At 41.5% G+C, this 22,940-nt stretch overlaps 1 protein-coding gene across 7 annotated transcripts in view; it reads right to left on the bottom strand.

The window, feature by feature from the left end:
* CSNK1G1 (casein kinase 1 gamma 1) overlaps positions 1–22,940 on the bottom strand; it is a 197,648-nt gene that overhangs the window by 24,683 nt on the left and 150,025 nt on the right. For 4 of the 7 annotated variants that reach the window (XM_074392832.1, XM_010351633.3, XM_010351634.3 and 1 more), the window contains exons 7-11: positions 20,581–20,666; positions 18,276–18,360; positions 17,851–17,999; positions 16,793–16,900; positions 601–711 (exon numbers count right to left, since the gene is read on the bottom strand). In XM_074392832.1, coding sequence (XP_074248933.1) covers positions 601–711; positions 16,793–16,900; positions 17,851–17,999; positions 18,276–18,360; positions 20,581–20,666 — 539 coding nt within the window. The remainder of the gene's footprint in view (positions 1–600; positions 712–16,792; positions 16,901–17,850; positions 18,000–18,275; positions 18,361–20,580; positions 20,667–22,940) is intronic. The other 3 variants (XM_074392835.1, XM_003940904.4, XM_074392834.1) reach the window with 2 other exon arrangements.

The raw sequence follows: 22,940 nt of genomic DNA, 5'->3' as shown, positions 1-22,940 counted from the left end.
ATAAAAGACAAGTTCGGAGATACAAGATGTTCTAGTACAAAACAGAGAAAAGAGATTCAGAATAGCCCAAATGAAGTCAGAAATAATTTTCTTAAGACCACAGAGATTCCAGGAAGAAAAAAGGAAATGACCCAACTTCTTGGGTACCCCCTCAGCAACAGATGACTTATACAAATTAACATTCTCAGCTTATATGTTAAGGCATGTATCATGGAAGGAGCAACATATATAGTCCTTTAGTCCTCTATTCAAAAAATACTTGTAAGTTTCAGATCTTTACAATTCAGACTTGACACTAGCACAATTCTACCTTGATGTTATTTTTATGGTTTATCATAAATGAATCAAGGTGGTAGGACTAGGTTAACCAGAAATCAGTATCAGAAGTCATACAGATCTTTCCTGGTCAATGACAACAACAAGTAATCATCTTAACAAGTGACTCTTGCCTAAGTCCACCTAGACAGAAAATCTGCACAGATACTCAATTGGCCCTTCCTATAAGCTTCCTTTCTAAAGCAGCTGAAGTTTCAGAAGCAAGCCAACATTCTACCAGCCAAGCTGGAAAGGCCAGGAAAAGGCAATAAAGGCAGTAAATACCTGCACTGATCCCCCATGGCGGTCTGCAGCCAAGTGAGACGTCAGGTATGAGGTATTGGTCTGCCGGCTGGGCTGAATTTCCCACTCTCCTCGGCGCTCTGATGATGCATTCTGCTTAGGCATTAGAAAGCATGAGAGCAACATATGGAAGGAAAGGTGAAGCAACAGCAAGCAATAACAAAATCAAGTACATTTGTGGCCCTGTAGGTTTTTCTTTTTTTTTTATTTTAAACTAACAACTGTTGGAAAGAACTGAGAAGAAGTTAGCCTGTCTACATTCGTTTTCACCTAATGCGTTAATACATGACTCTATAGCACATCTTCCTCACTCAGACTCAGAAAACCAATAATGACCAAAAGAGGGAGGAGGGAGGAAAAAACACACCCGAAGCTGGGATCATCTTTTAGTTTCCACAAAAGTAAAATCTTAGTAGCCACTAAGCAGATCAAACTCAGAATGTTAAGATTATTGGACAGGCCGGGCTCAGTGGCTTACACCTGTAATCCCAGAACTCTGGGGGCCGAGGTGGGTGGATCACCTGAGGTCAGGAGTTCAAGACCAGCCTGGCCTACCGGGTGAAACCCAGTCTCTACCAAAAATACAAAAATTAGCCAGGCACGGCAGCACATGCCTGTAGTCCCAGCTACTCCGGAGGCTGAGGCAGGAAAATCGCTTGAACCCAGAAGGTGGAGGTTGCAGTGAGCAGAGATTACACCACTGCACTCCACCCTGTGTGACAGAGCGAGATACCTTCTCAGGAAAAAAAAAAAAAAAAAAAGATTGTTGGAAAAAGGAACCGTCATAATTATAAATTACTTAACTGATTAAAAATATTTTATTTATTTATTTATTAACTGATTGAGATGGAGTCTCACTCTGTTGCCTATGCTGGAGTGTAGTGATGCAACCTCCGCCTCCCAGGTTCAAGCGATTCTCCTGCCTCAGCTTCCAGAGTAGCTGAGACTACATGTGTGTGCCATCATGCCTGGCTAATTTTCGTGTTTTTAGTAGAGAGGGGGTTTTACCACATTGGCTCGGCTGGCCTCAAACTCCTGACCTTGTGATCCACCCGTATTGGCCTCTCAAAGTGCTAGGATTATAGGTGTTAGCTACTGCATCCAGCGATTAAAGACCTTTAATAGGGCCAGGTGTGGTGGTTCATGCCTGTAATCCAGCACTTCGGGAGGCCAAGGCAGGTGGATCACGAGGTCAGGAGACAGAGACCATCCTGGCTATCAAGGTGAAACCCCGTCTCTACTAAAAATACAAATACTTAACCAGGCATGGTGGCACCGTGCCTGTAGTCACAGCTACTCAGGAGGCTGATGCAGGAGAATTGCTTGAACCCGGGAGGTGGAGGTTGCAGTGGGCTGAGATTGCACCACTGCACTCCAGTCTGGGTAATAGAGTGAGACTCTGTCAAAAAAAAAAAAAAAAAAAAAAAAAACTTTAATAGACAGGTAATACAATAAATTCCTGCATTAGGAGTCAAGACAATATGCGTTTTCCTTAATAGGAAGCCCACTATTCTTGAAATTACCCTTCATGGGACTTTGTACTAAGATAAAATGAGTAGTAGCAGTGCTGGAATATGCTCTCTTACCTAAAGGAATGAACAAAGTATCTCTCCAAAAGCAGGTTCACAGATCAAGAATATGAAAAGATAGGTTAAAACTAAAGCTATGGGCCGGTGCTGGGATCACGCCTGTAAGCCCAGCACTTTGGGAGGCCAAGGTGGGTGGATCATGAGGTCAGGAGTTTGATACCAGCCTGGCCAACATGGTGAAACCCCATCTCTGCTAAAAATACAAAAATCAGCCTGGCATTCTGGCATGTGCCTGTAATCCCAGCTACTCGGGAGGCTGAGGCAGGAGAATTGCTTGAACCTGGGAGGCGAAGGTTACAGTGAGCCAAGATTGTGCCACTGTACTCCATCCTGTGCAACAGAGCAAGACTCTGTCTCGGAAAAAAAGAAAAGAAAATAATAAAAATAAAGCTACATTGTTTGCCTCATTCTTCTAGCTAACAGCTTCTAGAACAGAATTAGAAAAAGTTTACTTATTGAAATGATACTATGAATTATTTTCTTCTAGAAAGTAAAAGGAGGGCTGGCCTTCAACTAAAAACCTGTTTGGATTCTGCTTTCACCTTAATGTCACAGGCTGTCTTCCTTCTTTACCTGCTTTTTAGATCTCATACTATTCTGATCTTGCTCATATGTGACTTTTGTTCAGAAGAATCTGTTTAGGTGCCTCTTCCCCTGTGCCAGATGGCTGAGGAGGTGTTAACATCATGATGCTCAGCTGTAACAATCCTAAGGCTCTACAAAAATGAAAAATGAGTAGTTGGAGAGGCAGCAATGAGGGATTAGTAAATCAAATTTTAATTGCTGTTGATATAAACAGCTGCAGGGGTTAGGATGTGATATTGCTGCTCTGCATGAAAATCAGAAGGACTATGAATCTTACAAATGTTCACAGCTATAAAAGTTGTATTCTATAAAAAAGGAAAAGCAAGGAAGTAATGGTTTGAGGGTCTATATTCACTCTCCATATTTCAGCATCTCATTGACAAGAGCTGCTTAAAGCTCACCTGTAAGTCACCAAAAAGGCATTTCTCGTAAAAATCAAGAGCTTTGTACACCAGCTACAATTTACTCATTTTTATTAATAGAAGATGAAGTCATATGGACAAGAGTATTATAAAAAATCCTGGTCATATTTTTTCTGCTATTCCTCAGAGAATAAACATATTCTATGAGAAGGCAGCTGTATGAACTTGCTCTATAATCTTATAAATGAGGTTTGATTTTATGCTGCTAGATATATTAGAGAGAATCAAAGCTACCCAAAATATTCCCTTACTATAATTATTTCTGCCAACAAAGATTCAAATGTTTCATTTTCCAAAATAAGACTATAGTGTACATTGCCGGGCGCAGTGGCTCAAGCCTGTAATCCCAGCACTTTGGGAGGCCGAGGCGGGCGGATCACGAGGTCGAGAGATCGAGACCATCCTGGTCAACATGGTGAAACCCCGTCTCTACTAAAAATACAAAAAACTAGCTGGGCGTGGTGGCGCGTGCCTGTAATCCCAGCTACTTAGGAGGCTGAGGCAGGAGAATTGCCTGAGCCCAGGAGGCGGAGGTTGCGGTGAGCCGAGATCGCGCCATTGCACTCCAGCCTGGGTAAGGAGCGAAACTCCGTCTCAAAAAAAAAAAAAAAAAAAAAAAGACTATAGTGTACAACATAATCAGAATATTTTATAAACTTTTTTTTTTTTTTTGAGACGGAGTTTTGCTCTTGGTGACCAGGCTAGAGTTCGCCGCAACCTCTACCCCCTGAGTTCAAGCGGTTCTCCTGCCTCAGCCTCCCAAGTAGCTGGGATTACAGGCAAATGCCACCACACTCAGCTAATTTTGTATTTTTAGTAGAGATGGGGTTTCTCCATGTTGGCATGTTGGTCAGGTTAGTCTTGAACTCCTGACCTCAGCTGATCCACCCACCTCAGCCTCCCAAAGTGCTGGGATTACAGGCGTGAGCCACAGCACCTGGCTATATTTTATAAACTTACTGACATTGTCTATATCCTCAGAGCACTTAGTTATCATTTATTCTGACTGCTGGAGATCTTAGAGTAAACCTATTCTTCTAATATTAGAAATAATATCTATAACTAAACCTATTAGTGATAGCCTTTTTCAGTTCTGTAGAACTTTTTATTTTTGTAATATTTAAATATTATATTTAAGCTCCTAAACTATTATATAGTACTATCAGTTTTCTAAAACCTTAAGTGCTTAAAAAACATCCAGACATTGGCCGGGCGCGGTGGCTCACGCCTGTAATCCCAGCACTTTGGGAGGCCAAGGCGGGTGGATCACAAGGTCGAGAGATCGAGACCATCCTGGTCAACATGGTGAAACCCCGTCTCTACTAAAAATACAAAAAATTAGCTGGGCATGGTGGCACGTGCCTGTAATCCCAGCTACTCAGGAGGCTGAGGCAGGAGAATTGCTTGAACCCAGGAGGCGGAGGTTGCGGTGAGCCGAGATCGCGCCATGGCACTCCAGCCTGGGTAACAAGAGCGAAACTCCGTCTCAAAAAAACAAAAACAAAAACAAAAAAAAAACCCATCCAGACATTGATAAGCCATTCAGTGCTGAATTTTAACTCAACGCAATTACATCTTATGAATGCTCTGTGTTTTTGTGTTTGTTTTTAAGGCAGATAAAACAGAAAATGGCTGGAAATGTATGTTCATGTATACTCATAGGCTTTTAAAGAAAACCCTGGACAGCTGATCAACAATTATTTCCATTTTTACTGAATTACACATCAGAACTCCGGTTTGATGCTACTGTCTAGATCAAACAATTTGTTGATTCACAGGGCTATGTGGTTCTTTTCTTTTCTTTCTTTTTTTTTTTTTTTTTTGCGACGGAGTTTTGCTCTTGTTACCCAGGCTGGAGTGCAAGGGCGCGATCTCGGCTCACCGCAACCTCTGCCTCCTGGGTTCAGGCAATTCTCCTGCCTCAGCCTCCTGAGTAGCTGGGATTACAGGCACGCGCCACCATGCCCAGCTAATTTTTTGTATTTTTTTAGTAGAGACGGGGTTTCACCATGTTGACCAGGATGGTCTCGATCTCTTGACCTCGTGATCCACCCGCCTCGGCCTCCCAAAGTGCTGGGATTACAGGCTTGAGCCACCGCGCCCGGCCCCTATGTGGTTCTTTATATTCATTCTAGTTTAATAAATAATTTGTTGAAAGATTTAAGATTTTTGTTTAAATGAAAATAGCAAGACATTTTTCAAAGGCCTAAAAATCACATTCCATCTCCATTCTCAAAGCAATATGCTATGTATCTTTTAAAGAGAGTAAACTAATGATAACATTCTAAATTGCTTCATAAGTGCTTCTACCATGATGAAGAAAAAACACACTATACCATACTACTGCCCACCAAGGCCTTCTGTATCTGTTGAAAGCATCAAAACTAAGTACAGACGTGTACCTAGGGGTTGCCGGTTTATTACTTTGGAAACTAGTTTTCACTAAGATGTTAAATTCTAGGGCTACTGTTTTCTGGAATGTAAGAGCTTGGACCAGAATCTAGGGCAGGTGTCCCCAAACTTTTTACACAGGGGGCCAGTTCACTGTCCCTCAGACCGTTGGAGGGCCACCACATACTGTGCTCCTCTCACTGACCACCAATGAAAGAGGTGCCCCTTCCTGAAGTGCGGCGGGGGGCCGGATAAATGGCCTCAGGGGGCCGTATGCGGCCCGCGGGCCCGTAGTTTGGGGACACCTGATCTAGGGGATGACATAGTAGAAAGGGCCATTTTCAGTTTCAGAAAGCAACAGAATGCCTAAGAACTAGATGAAACCAAAGAAAGTTGATAACTACAGCAGTCTGCCAGTTTAAGTTTCCTTGAAAGGTATTCCAGGCAATACTGTGTACACAAGAGTTATGATTAAGCCTCATCAGCACAGTAGCTAGTTAGATGAAGCAAACCACTGGAAGAGATCAGCATGTAAATTCTTCATTCTTAAAGATCACTCCTGCATACACATCTAACTAAATAACACTCAAGAGATCCATGGGTAGAAAAGTCATTCAGCAAAGTCAGTTTCTCTGCCTTACTTCAAAAGCAGAGGTCCACATAGAGTATGTAAGTCCCTCAAAGTAGGAGCAGGAATCTCAAGTAGTGGTAACTCCTTGAGGTAATGCTTTAAAATCTTCAGTTGTGATTGCATTACCTTCATGGAAATTACTGATTTACTATGTAGTAGGTAAATCTTGAAACAAGAAAGTAGCAATCCAGCATAGCATAAATGAAAGGTAAAGGTAATAAAAACAGTTGAGAAAACATAGAAGACTGTTCGAACAGCGAAAACCCCCACCTACGCCCCATATCAGAGGAAACAAACCCCTCTCAGCAGTCATTTGGCAGGGATAAATGGATAGCCATAGTAGAGAGCGACACTAACAAAGCGGGAGGAAAACGCAATCTGAAGACATCTCAAGTATCATCCCCATCTATGGCCTGATAATTATTTCAAATTCTTAGTGGGGATAAAGTTACTATTCTGAAGCAAAAGGAGGGCAAACAACCTTTCTCTTGTAGCAAAAAAAAAATCACCAGGCAGCCATGGTGGCTCATGCCTGTAATCCCAGCACTCTGGGAGGCTGAGGTGGGCAGATCACTTGAGGTCAGGAGTTCAGGACCAGCCTGACCAACTTGGTGAAACCTCATCTCTACTAAAGCTACAAAAATTAGCCAGGCATGGTGGCGTGTGCCCAGCTAGTCAGGAGGCTGAGGCAGAAGAATCACTTCAACCGGGAGGCGGAGAGGTTGCAGTGAGCTGAGATTGCACCACTGCACTCCAGCCTGGGCAACAGAGTGAGATGAGACTCTGTCTCAAAAGAAAAAAAAGAAAAAAAAAAAAAGCATATACTTGAAACTTCCTTCTATTAAGCTCATGAAACAGAATCAGTTTTCCCATTTCAGGCAGGGGTTATGCCATGTAATCTGTCATTTGTGCAGAGATCTCCTGTATTCTATAAACTTTATCAAATATGAGGGAAGTTTAAAAATCACTGAGAGCAACCTGAAAGAGGGATTATTCCCAGGCTTAATACTATCCACAGACAAGAGTATCAATTCTGTGATGCTTTTAGAAAATTGAGGAAACCACCCTAGAAGTTTGCAACTCTCTATTCAAACTTTGCCCTATTCTTCCTCACAATGGTGTAAGATACATCCCTAGGAAATGTTGGTTTATCTAGGTAGGATTACTTTGGAATCACCAAGTTTCCTCCTACAAGGAGCTGGGTTAGAATATCAGGTGTCTGCTGAAATACAAAATACTTAAGAATGCATACAGAAAGGAAAAAAACCTTTCACTATGGAATAGAGAATTAAGAGAAGAGGTGAACAGCAGTGACTAGGTGATAGAACAGAAGATGCTAAAGAACCAATTTTCAGTTTTGCACTTGCTTGTTTCAAAGTTCCCTTCGGAGTAAAGGTCCCAGAAATGAGGAGGGGCAGCCCTATCCTGCATTGAGCTCTATGTGGAGCTGTGGCCATCCTGTGGCCAGGATGAGTGTGCAATCTCTGTGACTGTGCTCCTGCTAGAGCAGGAACATGTTAGGAAACTGCACACAGGTCAGAAGGAGGAAGGTTATCTTTGGGCAAACTCATCTGCCCCTTCAACTAGCAAACCCTGAGCCTCGGTCAGAACTAAACAGTACTCTGGCTGGGCGCGGTGGCTCATGCCATAATCCCAGCACTTTGGGAGCCTGAGGCAAGTGGATCACAAAGTCAGGAGTGCAAGACCAAGCCTGGCCAACATGGTGAAACCCTGTGTCTGCTAAAAATACGATAATCCCAGCTACTTGGAAGACTGAGGGAGAGAGCTGTTTGAACACAGGAGGTTGCAGTGAGCCGAGATTGTGCCACTGCACTCCAGCCTGGGCAAAAAAGTTAGACTCCATCTAAAAAAAAAAAAAAAGAACTAAACAGTACTCTGTAAAAAGATAGAAATGGATAACTAATCAGCTTTTTTTTTTTCTTAAAGGTATTCATTTTATGAAGATATCTGACTACTTTGGCTATTTAGCAATCTGACCTAAACTCTCCTTTAGAAAAATTATGTTCATAAAAAGCTTTATTCAGTAAGCATGACAGCACTAAGCCACAATACATTTTTCTTTTTCTTTTCTTTCTTTTCCTTTTTAGAGATGGAGTTTTACTCTGTTGCCCAGGCTGGAGTAGAGTGGCACAATCTCAGTTCACTGAAACCTCTGCCTCTCGAGTTCAAGCAAGTCTCCCATCTCAGCCTCCTGAGTAGCTGGGAGTACAGGCACCTGCCATGATGCTCGGCTAATTTTTGTATTTTTATAGAGATGGGGTTTCACCATGTTGCCCAAGCTGGTCTTGAACTCCTCAACTCAGGTGACCCACCCACCTTGGCCTCCCAAAGTGTTGAGATTACAAGTGTGAGACATCATGCCAGGCCCACAATATAGTTTTCTAAGGCTGTATTTCCTTTACATACATTCTCTTAAAGTCTAGATACAAACAAATCCAAACCACTCTTTTACAGGAGGCATATCTTCTTCAGATCTGATACAATTTGACTCATAAATTCTGTGTATTATAAGGTATTGAGTGAAATACGTTTTTTGGAAGAATGAGAGATTACCTTTACTGATCTTTGATTAATATTTTCCTGTCAAATAGGAGAATTAGCAAGGGAACAGTCTACCTAGTACAAAATTACAAATAATAAATTATTTCCCTTAAACATATGCTACACATCTCTTTTCACGTGGTGAATGAAAGAAAAAAAACTTGACACCTAGCTCTGCATACAAAAACACAAAAAAGAGTTAAGTGACATTTTGGGATTCAGTATCAGGGGTGGGACACCACGTCTGTTACAGTTTAAAAGCTTTTAATAGTCAATATGACTCTCTCCAATGTCAAAATGGGATCTGTTCTCTCTAACCTGCTGGGCTAAGTAGCCCTTCTTTTTCACATGCCTACATACAAAAGAAGCCCACTGTAATAACAGAGGTGGCCAGAGAAAAAGGACACACTATCGTAACTCCTGAACCTTGTGGTGTAATGTTTATTAGCATTTATGTGAGTAAGGGTTGTCACAAGCTTGGATTTAAAGTACTGAAAGGGCAGGAAGAATGCTGCTGCATGCACATAGTAGTCAATCCGACAGTCTACATTTAGTGTGTTGCACAAGCATACTGAATAAAACCTATGACAGTACAATATGTTGTATGCTAATATAAGATCTGTGAATACTGACAGAACTTACTTTCTGATTAAATTTGATCAGATAATGCAAAGAAAGGTTTGCCAGGTAGAAGCAGACAGATCTATTAAAGTTTTCATCCCCTTTCTGCTGGATGGTAATGCAGAGTTCTTTAGAGAGGAATCAGAGCCATGGCAAGATTTACAACTTTTAGAACTGGGAAAGGACAAATAGGAAGTACAAAATGATGAAAAGACTAATCCAACTGGGATCCTTCTTTTTTTTTTTTTTTTGAGATGGAGTTTCACTCTTGTTACCCAGGCTGGAGTGCAATGGCAGGATCTCGGCTCACCGCAACCTCCGCCTCCTGGGTTCAGGCAATTCTCCTGCCTCAGCCTCCTGAGTAGCTGGGATTACAGGCACGTGCCACCATGCCCAGCTAATTTTTTGTATTTTTAGTAGAGACGGGGTTTCACCATGTTGACCAGGATGGTCTCGATCTTTTGACCTCGTGATCCACCCGCCTCGGCCTCCCAAAGTGCTGGGATTACAGGCTTGAGCTACCGCGCCCGGCCGGATCCTTCTTATTTATTCTATCCAAATTCATAGTTTAATAATAGTTATCTAGTTAGGTAAAACTGTTTTCAAAAAAAATTGTGCTTGGCCAGGCGTGGTAGCTCACACTTGTAATCCCAGTTACTGGGGAGGCTGAGGCAGAAGGATCACTTGAGCCCAGGAGTTTGAGGCAGTGAGGCCCGGTCTCTACAAAAAATAAACATTAGCCAGGCATGATGGTTCACACCTGTAGTCACAGCTATTTGGGAGGCTGAGGTGGGAGAATTGCTTTAGCCCAGGAGGTCAAGGTTGCTGTGAGCTATGATCATGCCACTGCACTCTATCCTGAGTGATGGAGTGGGATCCTATCTCTATTAAAAAAAAAAAAGTGCTTAAGTATCTGGTATTAAAATAGTTTTAAAAGGTAGATCCAATATATGTGAGTTTAAATGTAGTCTTTTAGAAACCATATTTGGGATCTGTTATTCTATATAGATAAACCAAACAGTACTCAATCCAATATACCTAAAATCTAAAAGAGCAAAGCACAATTTTCCAGAATACAGAAAAATAGGATTCTTGCTGTGAAGGAAAAAGAACTTACATGATCACCTGAACGTTCTTTTTTTTTTTTTTGAGACCAAGTTTCACTCTTGTTGCCCAGGCTGGAGTGCAATGGCACAATCTAGGCTCACTGCAACCTCCGCCTCCCAGGTTCAAGCAATTCTCCTGCCTCAGCCTCCTGACTAGCTGGGATTACAGGCATACACCACCCCACCCAGCTTATTTTGCATTTTTAGTAGAGACGAGATTTTTCCATGTTGGTCAGGCTGGTCTCGAACTCCTGACCACCCAGCTCTGCCTCCTAAAGTGCTGGGATTACAGACGGGAGCCACTGCACCTGATGATTGCCTGAACTTTCTTTACAACGAAAGACTGCTGTGTGGTTTTTTTAAACACCCCTCCCCGTGAGCAGACAATCCAGCCCTACTCTAGCTGCCAAACAGAGGCAAAATGGCTCTTTGTGGAAACAGAAAACAAGCAGGAAGAAAAGTTTAAAATTTATTTTTCAATAAAGGTTAAATAAAAAATCTATACTATAAACAAGTATTTTTTACATATACACCCTTCATTTGGCAGATTCATTCATTCACTCATTCATTCAAACAAGTATATGTCAAGTGCCCACTATTCTAAACATTGGTTTGGGTGTTAGGGTTAAAAGAGTGAACAAAACAATAAGTATCTCTGCTTTCATGAGGCTTCAATTTGAGAATGCTGACGCCCTAAATAGGTTAAATGTCATATGGCCAAAGTCTTGGGATAAGATAAAACCAAGGTCTGAGCTCTTCTTTCTCCTTCTACTGTAAATATGGGACTAGAGTTTGTTGAACCCTAGGCTCACTAGCAAATGGACAGATTTCCGAGAATAAGGAGACTCTTTCGGCATTATCATCAGTGTCATCTCTAGCCCCTGACTCCCAAATATCTCTCTAGTTGTCTCTGGAGAACCATCCTCTGCCTGTTAGACCTCTTCAGGTGGAATACATTGCTAGTATTTCAAACTCAGAATGCCTAAATTCAAATTCCAAACAAGCTCCTCTACCAACTTTCCCATCTCTAGTAACAGTACCACATGCCTCCTCATTATCCAGGCTCAAGATCTCTGCAACAGCTTTGACTATTCCTTCTCTCTTAATCTTAACATTCATGTGGGCTGCCAATTCTGGTAGATTATATCACTGTAGAATTCTTTAATTCTCTTTCATTTTCCCTATTACTACCCTTCTAGGCTGCCTTTACCTCTCAAGGGAATTCACTACCTGCTTATTGTTTTCCATGTTTGCTGCCAGGCTAGTACCACATTATGTGCCAAAAGATTACAAAAGCAGAGTTTTAATCGTCTCACTCCTTTGTTTAAAAATCTTTAGTCCCTATTCCTCCTTAAAATAAGCACCAGCCCAGCATTTGGGGAGCTTCGCCAAATGGTTTCAACCTACTTTCCTAGCCTTGTCTCCTATGACTTCTTTATTCACATCATATATTTTAGAAAACTGAACTAGATACAACATTTGTTGCAGATCATATATTCTTTCTGCTTGGACTGCTTCTTCCATCTCATTTAATTTTGCTAAGAGCATGTCAAATGCAGCTTCTCTCATCAAATTATTTGTTCTTCTCAGAGTAGATGAAATATCTCCTTCCAAACCCAGATGACAATAATCTGCAACTTGGGATGCTGATCTGTTCTGGCTTGTGTTACAGTTATCTGGCCATTTGACTTATCTACTTGTCAGCTCTTTGAGGACAAGGACTCCCTACTTACCTTGGTATCCAGAAAATATACTTTTTTTTTTTTTGAGACAAAGTCTCTGTCACCCAGGCTGGAATGCAGTGGCATAGTCTTGGCTCACTACAACCCCTGCCTCCTGGGTTCAAGCAATTCTTCTGCCTCAGCCTCCCAAGCAGTTAGGATTACAGGCGTGTGCCACCACACCCAGCTAATTTTTGTATTTTTAGTAGAGACAGGGTTTCACCATGTTGGCCAGGCTGGTCTTGAACTCCTGACCTCAAGTTATCTGCCCACATCAGCCTTCCAAAGTGCTGAGATTATAGGCATGAGCCACCACACTGGGTCCACAGGGTATACTTTCACGTAGCAAGTCCTCAGCTCAGATTTACTGAGTCAAAGTTGCTGATAAAAGGTTAGCTGTTCCAAGGCTGGGTGCGGTGGCTGAAGCCTAGCACTTTGGGAGCTGAGGCAGACAGATCACCTGAGGTCGGGAGTTCAAGACCAACAAGGTTCGTCTGACCAACAAGGAGAAACCCTGTCTCCACTAAAAATACAATATTACCCGGGCATGGTGGTGCATGCCTATAATCCCAGCTACTTGTGAGGCTAAGGCAGGAGAATTGCTTGAATCCGGGAGGTGGAGGTTGCAGTGAGCCGAGATCACGCCACTGCACTCCAGCCTGGGCAATAAGAGCAAAACTCTGAAAGTCTGTCTCAAAAAAAAAAAAAAAAAAAAAAAAAAGGTTAGCTGTTCCTAAAGTCAATACCTGTCAATCTTGCTCAGGGAGAAACTGTATTTTTTTCTTTTGCTATTTTCAAAACTTGAAAGGAATTAGTCTAGAAAATCATCCTGTTTTCAATTCTTAGAGTAATAAAAGAGACATATTTGGCTGCAAATTTCTCTACAAAAAAAAAGAGCATAAGAAAACAACCCCAAAGATGGAACAAATGTAAAATGTAACACAGACAAAGATGGTATAAAGGTTGAACAGACACTAGAAATCCATTACCCACAATGCATAGTGCAAAAGAATTTCACCCAGCAAGGATTCGGAATCCTGCTAGAAAAGAGGTATAAAATTTACATGAACATGGAGGAACTCCAATCTTTTAGAAACCATAGGATACTAAAAACTCTAAAATTTAAAAAAAGTAGGGTCAGGCGTAGTGGCTCACACCCGTAATCCTAGCATTTTGGGAGGGAGAGGTGGGCAGATTGTTTGAGCCCAGGAATCTGAGAACAGCCTGGGCAACACAGTGAAACTGTCTGTACAGAAAATACAAAAAAAATAAATTAGCTGGGCATGGTGGCATGAGCCTGTAGTCCCAACTACTCAGGAGGCTAAGGTAGAAGGATCTCTTCAGCCCAAGAAGTTGAGGCTGCAGTGAGCTGTGACTGCACCACTGTACTCTAGCCTGGGCATCAGAGTGAAATCTGTTCTCAAAAAAAAGAAAGAAAGAAAAGAAAAAAAATATGTATCAAAGAGAGATATTCAAGATTCAACTTTTCAAAAATAAGCATATTAGTTAAATACAGATGAGATTTTCCTAAAATAATTATATACCATGGTCAGATAATTTTCATTGGAAAGTACACTGAAATTCACTGCAATCTCTCCCTCCCCAACTCAAGCCATTCTCCTGCCTCAGCCTCCCAAGTACCTGGAATTACAGGCATGCGCCATCACAACTGGCTAATTTTTGCATTTTTAGTAGGGATGGGGTTTCACCATGTTGGTCAGGCTGGTCTTGAACTCCTGTCCTCAGGTGATCTACCCACCTTGGCCTCTGAAGTGTTGGGATTACAGGTGTGAGACATGCCACTGGGTCTCATTTTTCATTATAGAGTAATAAATCTTCATTTAGAATATTTTAGAATATATTACTACACTTCCAACACTATTTCTGTTAATATTTTGATCTCCTCCAATTGATTCTGCTTATTTCCCTATCCCCTCCAACTCAGTTTACTATAATCCAGTTTATTCAATAAAGGATGTGAAGTAGATCTATAACCATGTATTTATAGGTAGGTAGGTAGATTATTTCTATATCTTTGCTATCAATGACAATGCAACAGTTTTGTGCACATAACCTATACTTTGGGTTGTTTCATTGATTGATTTCAAGAAATAAGGTATTTTATCAGATAGGAAAATAACTTCATCAAATTGTTCTCTAGCCAGGCATAGTGGCTCATGCCTATAATCCCAGCACTTTGGGAGGCTGAGGTAGGTGGATTACCTGAGGTCAGGAGTTCGAAAACAGCCTGGCCAACATGGTGAAGCCCCATCTCCACTAAAAATATGACAATTAGCCAGGGATAGTGGTGCGCACCTGTAATCCCAGCTACTCGGGAGGCTGAGGCAGGAGAATCACTTGAATCTGGGAGGTAGAGGATGCAGTGAGCCAAGATTGCGCCACTGCACTCTAGCCTGGGTGAAAGAGTGAGACACTATCTCAAAAATAAAATAAAATTACTTTCTAGGGAATCTGTATCAGTTTGCAAAATCAACAGCAATGTGTCAGTTTAACTGTGCTCTCATCTGTACTAGCTATTAGCTTTTAAAAAGGGAGAAGTAGGAGAGAACTGCAGAAGTCAACAGTCTTTGGCTGTCAAACTAGAAGTCAGTCAAATTATAAGTCTTAGACAACTACTTTAATTAAAGGATGTGACTACGGAGCCAATTAGTGCCCACAGTTTGCTAAACCCTTTCTTTTTTGCCCACCTATTGCCTCCTTTATATTTACTCTCTAGTACATGGCTTTCCTTCCTTTATATACTTTTTCTTACCCACCAAGCCACAGAGTTTGTCAAAAGCATATACTTACTGGTGAGAAATATATTTGTGGGTGTACTCCACTGTACATGTGTGTGTGTGTGTGTGTGTTTGTATATACTATTCTTAACCTATATACTTGCACATGTGCATCTGTGAAATAAATGTTTTTGTATTTTCTTGCAAAAATGTTGTTAATACAAAAAAGTGAGGTCAGAAGGAAAGGAAATAAACCAATTTGCTGTGTGATAATTATTATTATTTTTTTTTGAGACAGAGTTTCGCTCTTGTTGCCCAGGCTGGAGTGCAATGGCGTGATCTCGGCTCACCGCAACCTCCGCCTCCTGGGTTCAGGCAATTCTCCTGCCTCAGCCTCCTGAGTAGCTGGGATTACAGGCACACGCCACCATGCCCAGCTAATTTTTAGTATTTGTAGTAGAGACGGGGTTTCACCATGTTGACCAGGATGGTCTCGATCTCTTGACCTCGTGATCCACCCGCCTCGGCCTCCCAAAGTGCTGGGATTACAGGCTTGAGCCACCGCGCCTGGCGATAATTATTTTTAAAATACATAATCTGTTTATTATGCTTTGCTTATTTGCCTACTGTGGTCTCTGTTTTTCTCTTGGCATCATATTTAATATAAAGATAAAAATCCCATGTCATATTTACTTCCCAAATATATAAGCCCTTTTTAAAAATAGCAAATTTGTTGATTGATTTATTTTTTTTTTTTTGGTGTGTGTTTGCCTCATCTGTCTTTAAGCTGAGAGATGTGCCTCATTTAGACCACTAGTTTTCCAAACAATGAACACTGCAGGACAGATGGCATGACCTTCTCTAGAGTGTCCTAAAGCAAAGCTGAGTCTTCATTGCAGGGCCATCTCAAATCTTGACCAGCTCTATAATTTGCCCAGGCAGAGGAACAAGGGGTGGTGTGGAAGTTCCATATCATGCCCAAGTCAGCTAGAAGTCCAAATTACCTACCCTTCATAACCAGCAAGGAACAATCAGACCTGGCAAGAGCTTTAGACTGTAGATGAGATCCAAAGTGGGCTACCTGATAGATCCTGCATGTCCAACAGGTCTTTTTTTTTTTTTTTTTTTAAACTGCTCCTTACCAAGCAGGACTACTCCATAGGCACTGTGCCCAAGTAGCCTCCAACAGGTCTTTTGGTCCTATGGTAGATGCCTCAGACCCTAACTTGTAGCTAGGTCACCCTTCAGCCAACAGACTCTGACAGGCCCATACTCGCTTTTTTTCTGTTTTTGAGACAGGGTCTCACTCTGTTACCCAGGCTGGAGTGCAAAGGCACAAGCAATCTCGGCTCACAGCAGCCTTGACTTCCTGGGCTCAGTGATTCTCCCACCTCAGCCTCCAAAGTAGAGGGGACTATAGGCACATGCCACCATGCCCAACGAACCTTTTGTATTTTATGTAGAGATAGGATTTCACCATGTTGCCCAGTCTGGTCTTGAACTACTGGCTCAAGTGATCTATCTGCCTTGGCCTCCCAGAGTGATGGGATTACAGGCATGAGCCACCACACTCGGACAGACTCTAATTTAGAGTGGATGCTTCATATAAGGCACCTGGCCACATCTCAGTGCAACTATATATGCCTTGAGGGTTGCTTGAAAGTCATACTACACCTGTAAGAAATGGCAAGCATTTGATCTTTATTTTCAGTATATACATTAAAGCAGAGAAACTGAAGAAGAATTTGGGTTTTATTATTAGCCATGAAGAAGGGGAGTGTCTGAAAGAATGAAGGATCAACACATACCTGATTTCGAAGAGGCTGCTGTTGTGATGGCCGATCCCGGTGTGTGTGGCTTTCTCGAGTTATTGCAGATGCACCAGAATCTACGTGAACTGACCCTACTGGAGTAGGCTGGAAAAATGAAACAAAAAGTCAAATGGGGGAAACAGGTCCACCTTGATGCATGTGCAAAGGACAGAATCATTATAATTCTAATAGAGTAGTAATTATTTTCAGCTACCAAGAGTACTTTCAAGTTGTCTTGTCTTCTCAGCTTGCTCATCTGCAAAAGGGAGGAAGCCTGGTCCTCCCTTTATATTAAATAGTTCATTGGAGAGTAGCTTACCTTCAAAAATAAAAAACCATCCTCCAGTGATATCTGTATGGCCCTGTGAACCTCTGACCAGAACAAGTCCAAAAGCTTCCTATGATGCTGGGTTCCATTCCTACCGAGGCCAAGTACAGGTACCTTAACAGTGTATGTAGCATCAAGTTCTGAATCATGGGGCCGGGTGTGGTGGCTCACACCTGGGAGCCCAAGGCAGGCAGGTCAGGAGTTCAAGATCAGCCTGGCCAACACGGTGAAACCCCATCTGTACTAAAAATGCAAAACTTGGATGGGCATGGTGGTGCGTGCCTGTAATCCCAGCTATTCGGGAGGCTGAGGCCGAAGAATCACTTGAACCTGGGAGGCGGAGGTTGCAGTGAATCAAGATTGGCATCACTGAACTCCAGCCTGGGCAACAGAGTGAGACTCTGTCTCAAATTAAAAAATAAAAAAACAAACAAAAAACACTTCAGAATCATTCAAATGAAACTTTTCCTAACCTGGCTCAAATTCCGGTATCACAGGACATACAAGTTATTATCTTCCTATATGACTAGGAAAAATACGTAACTTCTTCCTACTTCTGAACTAGTAAGAACAACCTATGGCAACACCCTGAAAAGGCTGGTAAATATACAGTCTACAATCAAAGGAAGATTTTTATGAAAGATTCAAGCAGAAAGACCGACAAGTAAAGGTGTGAGGCAGGGCTGGTTGGAGAAAGGAGGTAATGAGGTAAAAACAAGATACTTACAATAGGTCTCCCAACCCAATCATAGGCGTAGTCAAAGGTGTAGCCTTTCCTTTCAAAGAGGTCTGTGAAGAGAGTCCGTAAATACTCATAATCAGGTTTTTCAAAGAAGTCTAATCGCCTGACATATCGAAGGTAGGTTGCCATCTCCTCTGTTCGAAAAGAGATGAAAGGCCATGCTCATTAGCTGCATGCTTTCCATAGCAATTGTGGGGAAGCACTAGGCCACAATAGGGTTATTTATACAGACGACCTGACACTGTTTTTTTTATAGACCAAATAAAAGTGATAAAATCTACTTTGGTCTGTAACACGAAAGGAAATGTTTATTAGCTAAACAGCACCCTTATTTCAAGATACCCAGCCACGAACTCTACTTGCTTTCAAAGCTCAATCACACTGACTGGAATGTCTTTTTAGCATCCCACCTGGAAAGTTCTCACAGAGAGCTTCAATGGGAGTATTCCTTTTGGTGTCACCAATTTTTTGATATCTCTCTTTTAATGTTTCAGCCTGTAGAGAGTAAAGAGAGAAAGTTATTTGAAAAGAGGTCCTAAGCATTGGAGATTCGATATGTTTTTAGAGACAGTGGTTGCTGCACTCAAATTCGTAGTATTTGTTGGCCTTGATTTTTTTTTCTAATACTAACAAATAAGAAATGTAGTAGAAAATATATATTTAGATATATACAAACATCTGCTGTGTTCTGGAAAATTTTACTTGTGAAACTATTTAGTAGTCTCAGATAAACACCATCAAATATAATGGTTGTGTGGCTAGGATAAGAAAGTAATATTATGTGGTGGTATTTTCAAAATTCAGTAATCTCCCATGGCCACCATAATTCAATGTGATTCAGCATTCTCTCTTAGATCAGCTCTGAAAGTATTGCTAATCCTGGTTGGGAAAATTCTACTACATATATATTGAAGACTTCAAACAGAAAAAAAACAGTAACTGAAAAAATGTCCTTTGACAACATGCTTCCAGACGGAAAAAAAAAAGGTTTCTACGGTACCGCCATGGCTAACAGGTTTGGTGTATGTCAGTTAAAAGCAGCCCAAGTCTGGTATGCTCAGAGTGCTAGCCAGAGGACTTCCGAACCCTGGACCAATGGTGGGATCCTAAGGAATTCTTGTCAGGCTTTACCTAGCTTGCTGCACTCAGACTTAAGCAATAGTGTTCTGAAGTAATTAGGAGAAATTTTATATCTACAATGACCACAAAAATGATTTATAGACAACAAGAAAGTTTCAAGCAATTAATAATACACTAAAGCATTGTTTGGCTGTATGATGACCAAGTTTGACGTGAAATTCTATATGAAAGCTATAAATATCAATGAGAAGATGTATATGATGTGGAGATGACAGGAGGAGAAGAATTTAAGAGTGAAGAAATAAAATCTAAAAGGGAATGAGTAAAGTCTTACTTTTTAGGACAGTCTTCTAAAAAGCACAGCAAAACGAACCATCCTGCCTTTCTGGAAGAGAGGGTGTAGGAGTACCCCAAACTACTAAGTTTCTTTCTATATTAACATGTCGAAATAAATTATAACCAAAAAATATGTCTTGGGCCAGGCATGAGGGCTCACCCCAGTAATCCCAGCACTTTGGGATGCCGAGATGGGCGGATCACTCGAGGTCAGGAGTTTCAGACCAGCCTGACCAACACGGTGAAACCTGTCTCTACTAAAAACAGAAAAAATTAGCTGGGCTTGGTGGCATGCACCTGTAATCCCAGCTATTAGGGAGGCTGAGGCAGAGGTTGTAGTGAGCCAAGGTCACGCCATTGCACTCCAGTCTGGGAGACAGAGCGAAACCCTGTCTCAAAAAAAAAAAAAAAAAAAAGTCTCATAAGACACTAATGGGACTTACAACGGGTTTGAAACTCACCGTTTCCTGGACAAATAGCCAAAGGCACAGAGTGATGATAATGCTCATAATTGTAATAGTAAACTGACATTTTGCTACTGTACTGACACCTACCTATGGAAGGCTATTTAAACTCTACACATTTTGCAATGAACAGCTACTGTCTGAATAGGCATTTATTCAATATACTTGAACAGCAGTGTTAATCCTGGATTTTCATTTTAGTTCAGGTGGGTCCTTAGCCTACATAAGATAAACAAATATCTTCTAAGTTCTCCTAAGGAGCACACCCTGCTGACCTTTCTGGTAAAATGTATAGCAGCTGTTATCATCAATTTGTTCCAGAAATTCCCTGACATACTGGGAACACTCCTCCTGCTACATCACAGTAGTGGAGGAGGAATACCAACACAGAGACAAAAGCAGCACTGTCAAGGCTGAGAGGAAATGAGGAAAAAGATCATGGAAAATCTAAAATCAAGGAAGGGAAGACAAATGTGAACAAAACAGCTTCCAAAGCCCAGAAGAGCATTTATAATGTAGACTAATGTAACTAGCCTGTTTTCTTATCTCCATAGCCAATTATCTTGTGTGTGTGTGTGTGTGTGTGTGTGTGTGTGTGTGTGTGTGTGTTTAATTGCTCATTTTTAAATAGAGATGGGGTCTATGTTGCTGATCTCAAACTCCTGGACTCAAGCAATCCTCCCACCTCAGCCTCCCAAATTACTGGGATTATAGGCATGAGCCACCGTTGTCTGGCCAGCCTCCTACGCATTTCTTAAATACATGAAGCCAGAGGCCCCTTCATTAACAACTGAGCACTGAAACGAAGCCCTCCACTGAATACTTTCAAGGATACCTTGAGTCCTTGCCAAGGGAGGCTGCCTCGAAGGAAATACATGAACATATGGCCTAGGGCTTCCAAATCATCTCTCCGGCTTTGCTCTAAAAGGGAAGAGAGATCACACATTATGTTTGCAGTTATTAAAGCAGAAAGAGGTTCAAAACCGAGTAATCTCTTCAGAAACCCTTCGGCTCTGGAAAGGCTCTGCTTATTAATTATTTGCATATTTAAGCCAAGGATAGTATTTTAGATCAAAACCCAAAACCAATGTGTACTTCCTTTGTCTAGATCTGTTGATGGTAAGTAAATATCAAGAGAAAAGAGCAAATCCTGAATTAAAAGCAAACACAAATCACTAAACAGTGAATAACCACCCCTCACTCAATGCTGTCACCTTCCTGAAAGTGAGAAGATTTTAATGAAATGCTATTTCCAGTATATGGGCTACAATTACCCTTTAGTTACCACCAGGGAGTGAGCAGCAGATTAAGCAACCCAAACTGTTAAAATAGTCCATCCCGGGTAGGCCTGCAAAGAGACAAGCTGCAAAATGGCTAGTATACGTGCCTAGTGCTTTTTATTCATCATAAAAATGAACACTTATAAATTATTTCCTATCAATGAACATCAGTACATACTCTCTTGGTTTCTATTCAATTTGTACCATGTCCCATAACCTCAAGAACATTTTAAAATTTATTACTAAGGTCCCCTCAAAATTAGATGGGTAAAGCTGGATAGATCTGTAGTCTTAGCTACTTAAGAGGCTGAGGTGAGGCCAAGTGCAGTGGCTTATGCCTGTAATCCCAGACTCTGGGAGGCTGATGCAGGCGGATCACCTGAGGTCGGGAGTTTGAGACCAGCCGGACCAACATGGAGAAACCCTGTCTGTACTAAAATTACAGAATTAGCCAGGCATGGTGGTGCATACCTATAATCCCAGCTACTCATGAGGCTGAGGCAGGAGAATAGCTTGAACCTGCGAGGCAGAGGTTGGGGTGAGCTGAGATTGTGCCATTGCAATCCAGCCTGGGCAACAAGAGCGAAACTCTGTCTCAAAAAAAAAAAAAAAGAGGTAAGAGGATCACTTCAACCTAGGAGTTTGAGATAAGTCTGGGCAACATAATGAGACCTCATACCAAAACAAAATAAAACAAAAAATCAAAGTCCCTGTATTCTGGAAGTGTATCTGAAACAAGTTGCTGGGTTTTTCTATCCTTTTAATTGGGAAGATGAAGATGACAAAGAACTGCAAAATAGTTAATAAAAAACTGCAACTTATCTCAGAAAACATCCTACACATTCTTTGACTGTTAGACAGAATCTAAGTAGTACCTACCTTCATTACTTTTTCTTTTTTAGAGACAGAGTCTTGCTCTATTGCCTAGGCTGGAATGCAGTGGTGCGATCATGACTCACCGCAGCCTCGAATTCCTTAGCCCAAGGGATCCTTCTGCCTCAGCTGAGTAGCTAGGAATATAAGTGTGTGGAACCAAATCTGGCTAATTTATTTATTTTTATTTTTTGGTAAGATTCAGTCTTGCTATGTTGCTCAGGCTGGTCTCAAACTCCTGGACTCAAGCAATCCTAATGTATCAGCCTCCCAAACTGTTGGGATTATAGATGTGAGCCAATGCACTGAGCCCAATGTATTCATTTTGAATTTGCCGATTATCGTTCATTCTCAGACTATTTTTTTTTTTTTTTTGAGACAAGGTCTCACATTGTTGCCAAGGCTATAGAGCAGTAGCATGATCTTGGCCACTGCTGCCTCGCCCTCCTGGGCTCAGGTGATCCTCCCACCTCAACTTCCAGAGTAGCTGGGACTATAGGCACGCACCACCACCCCTGGTTACTTTTTGTATTTTTTATGGAGACAGGATTTTGCCATGTTGCTCAGGCTGGTCTTGAACTCCTGGGCCAATCAAGCAATCCACCAGTCTTGGCTTCTCAAAAAGAGCTGGGACTACAGGTATGAGCCACCAAACCTCGCCCATACCAGACAGTTAATGTGTTTGTTTTTCAGAATCAAGTTTAGGGCTTTGTCAGAATAAATTACAGAAGCAAGACTAACAGTCTCCCTTCAACTTGATTGTGCTTTCTTTGTACAGAAAGCAAAACCCAAGAGAGCCAGAGAAAGCTGCTCAGCTAACTCAAAATACAGAAGTGCAACATGTTTAACTGCTGCCTCACAGGGAGTTTGCATAAAAATTAATAAATAGTAGTCTACAGGGTAGATAAAAAGAAAAGACAACTTTCTAAATAGTGATTTGAAGGAGTTTTTAAAAAAATGGTCACTAATGGGAGGGACGGGTATCCTGACAGAGATAAATAACATAAAACTAAGTTGGTATACATCAGTGAAAACAATCTTT

Source organism: Saimiri boliviensis, chromosome 2 (assembly GCF_048565385.1).
Source record: "Saimiri boliviensis isolate mSaiBol1 chromosome 2, mSaiBol1.pri, whole genome shotgun sequence".
Lineage (NCBI taxonomy): Eukaryota > Metazoa > Chordata > Mammalia > Primates > Cebidae > Saimiri > Saimiri boliviensis.
This window is presented reverse-complemented; position numbering and strand designations above follow the sequence as displayed.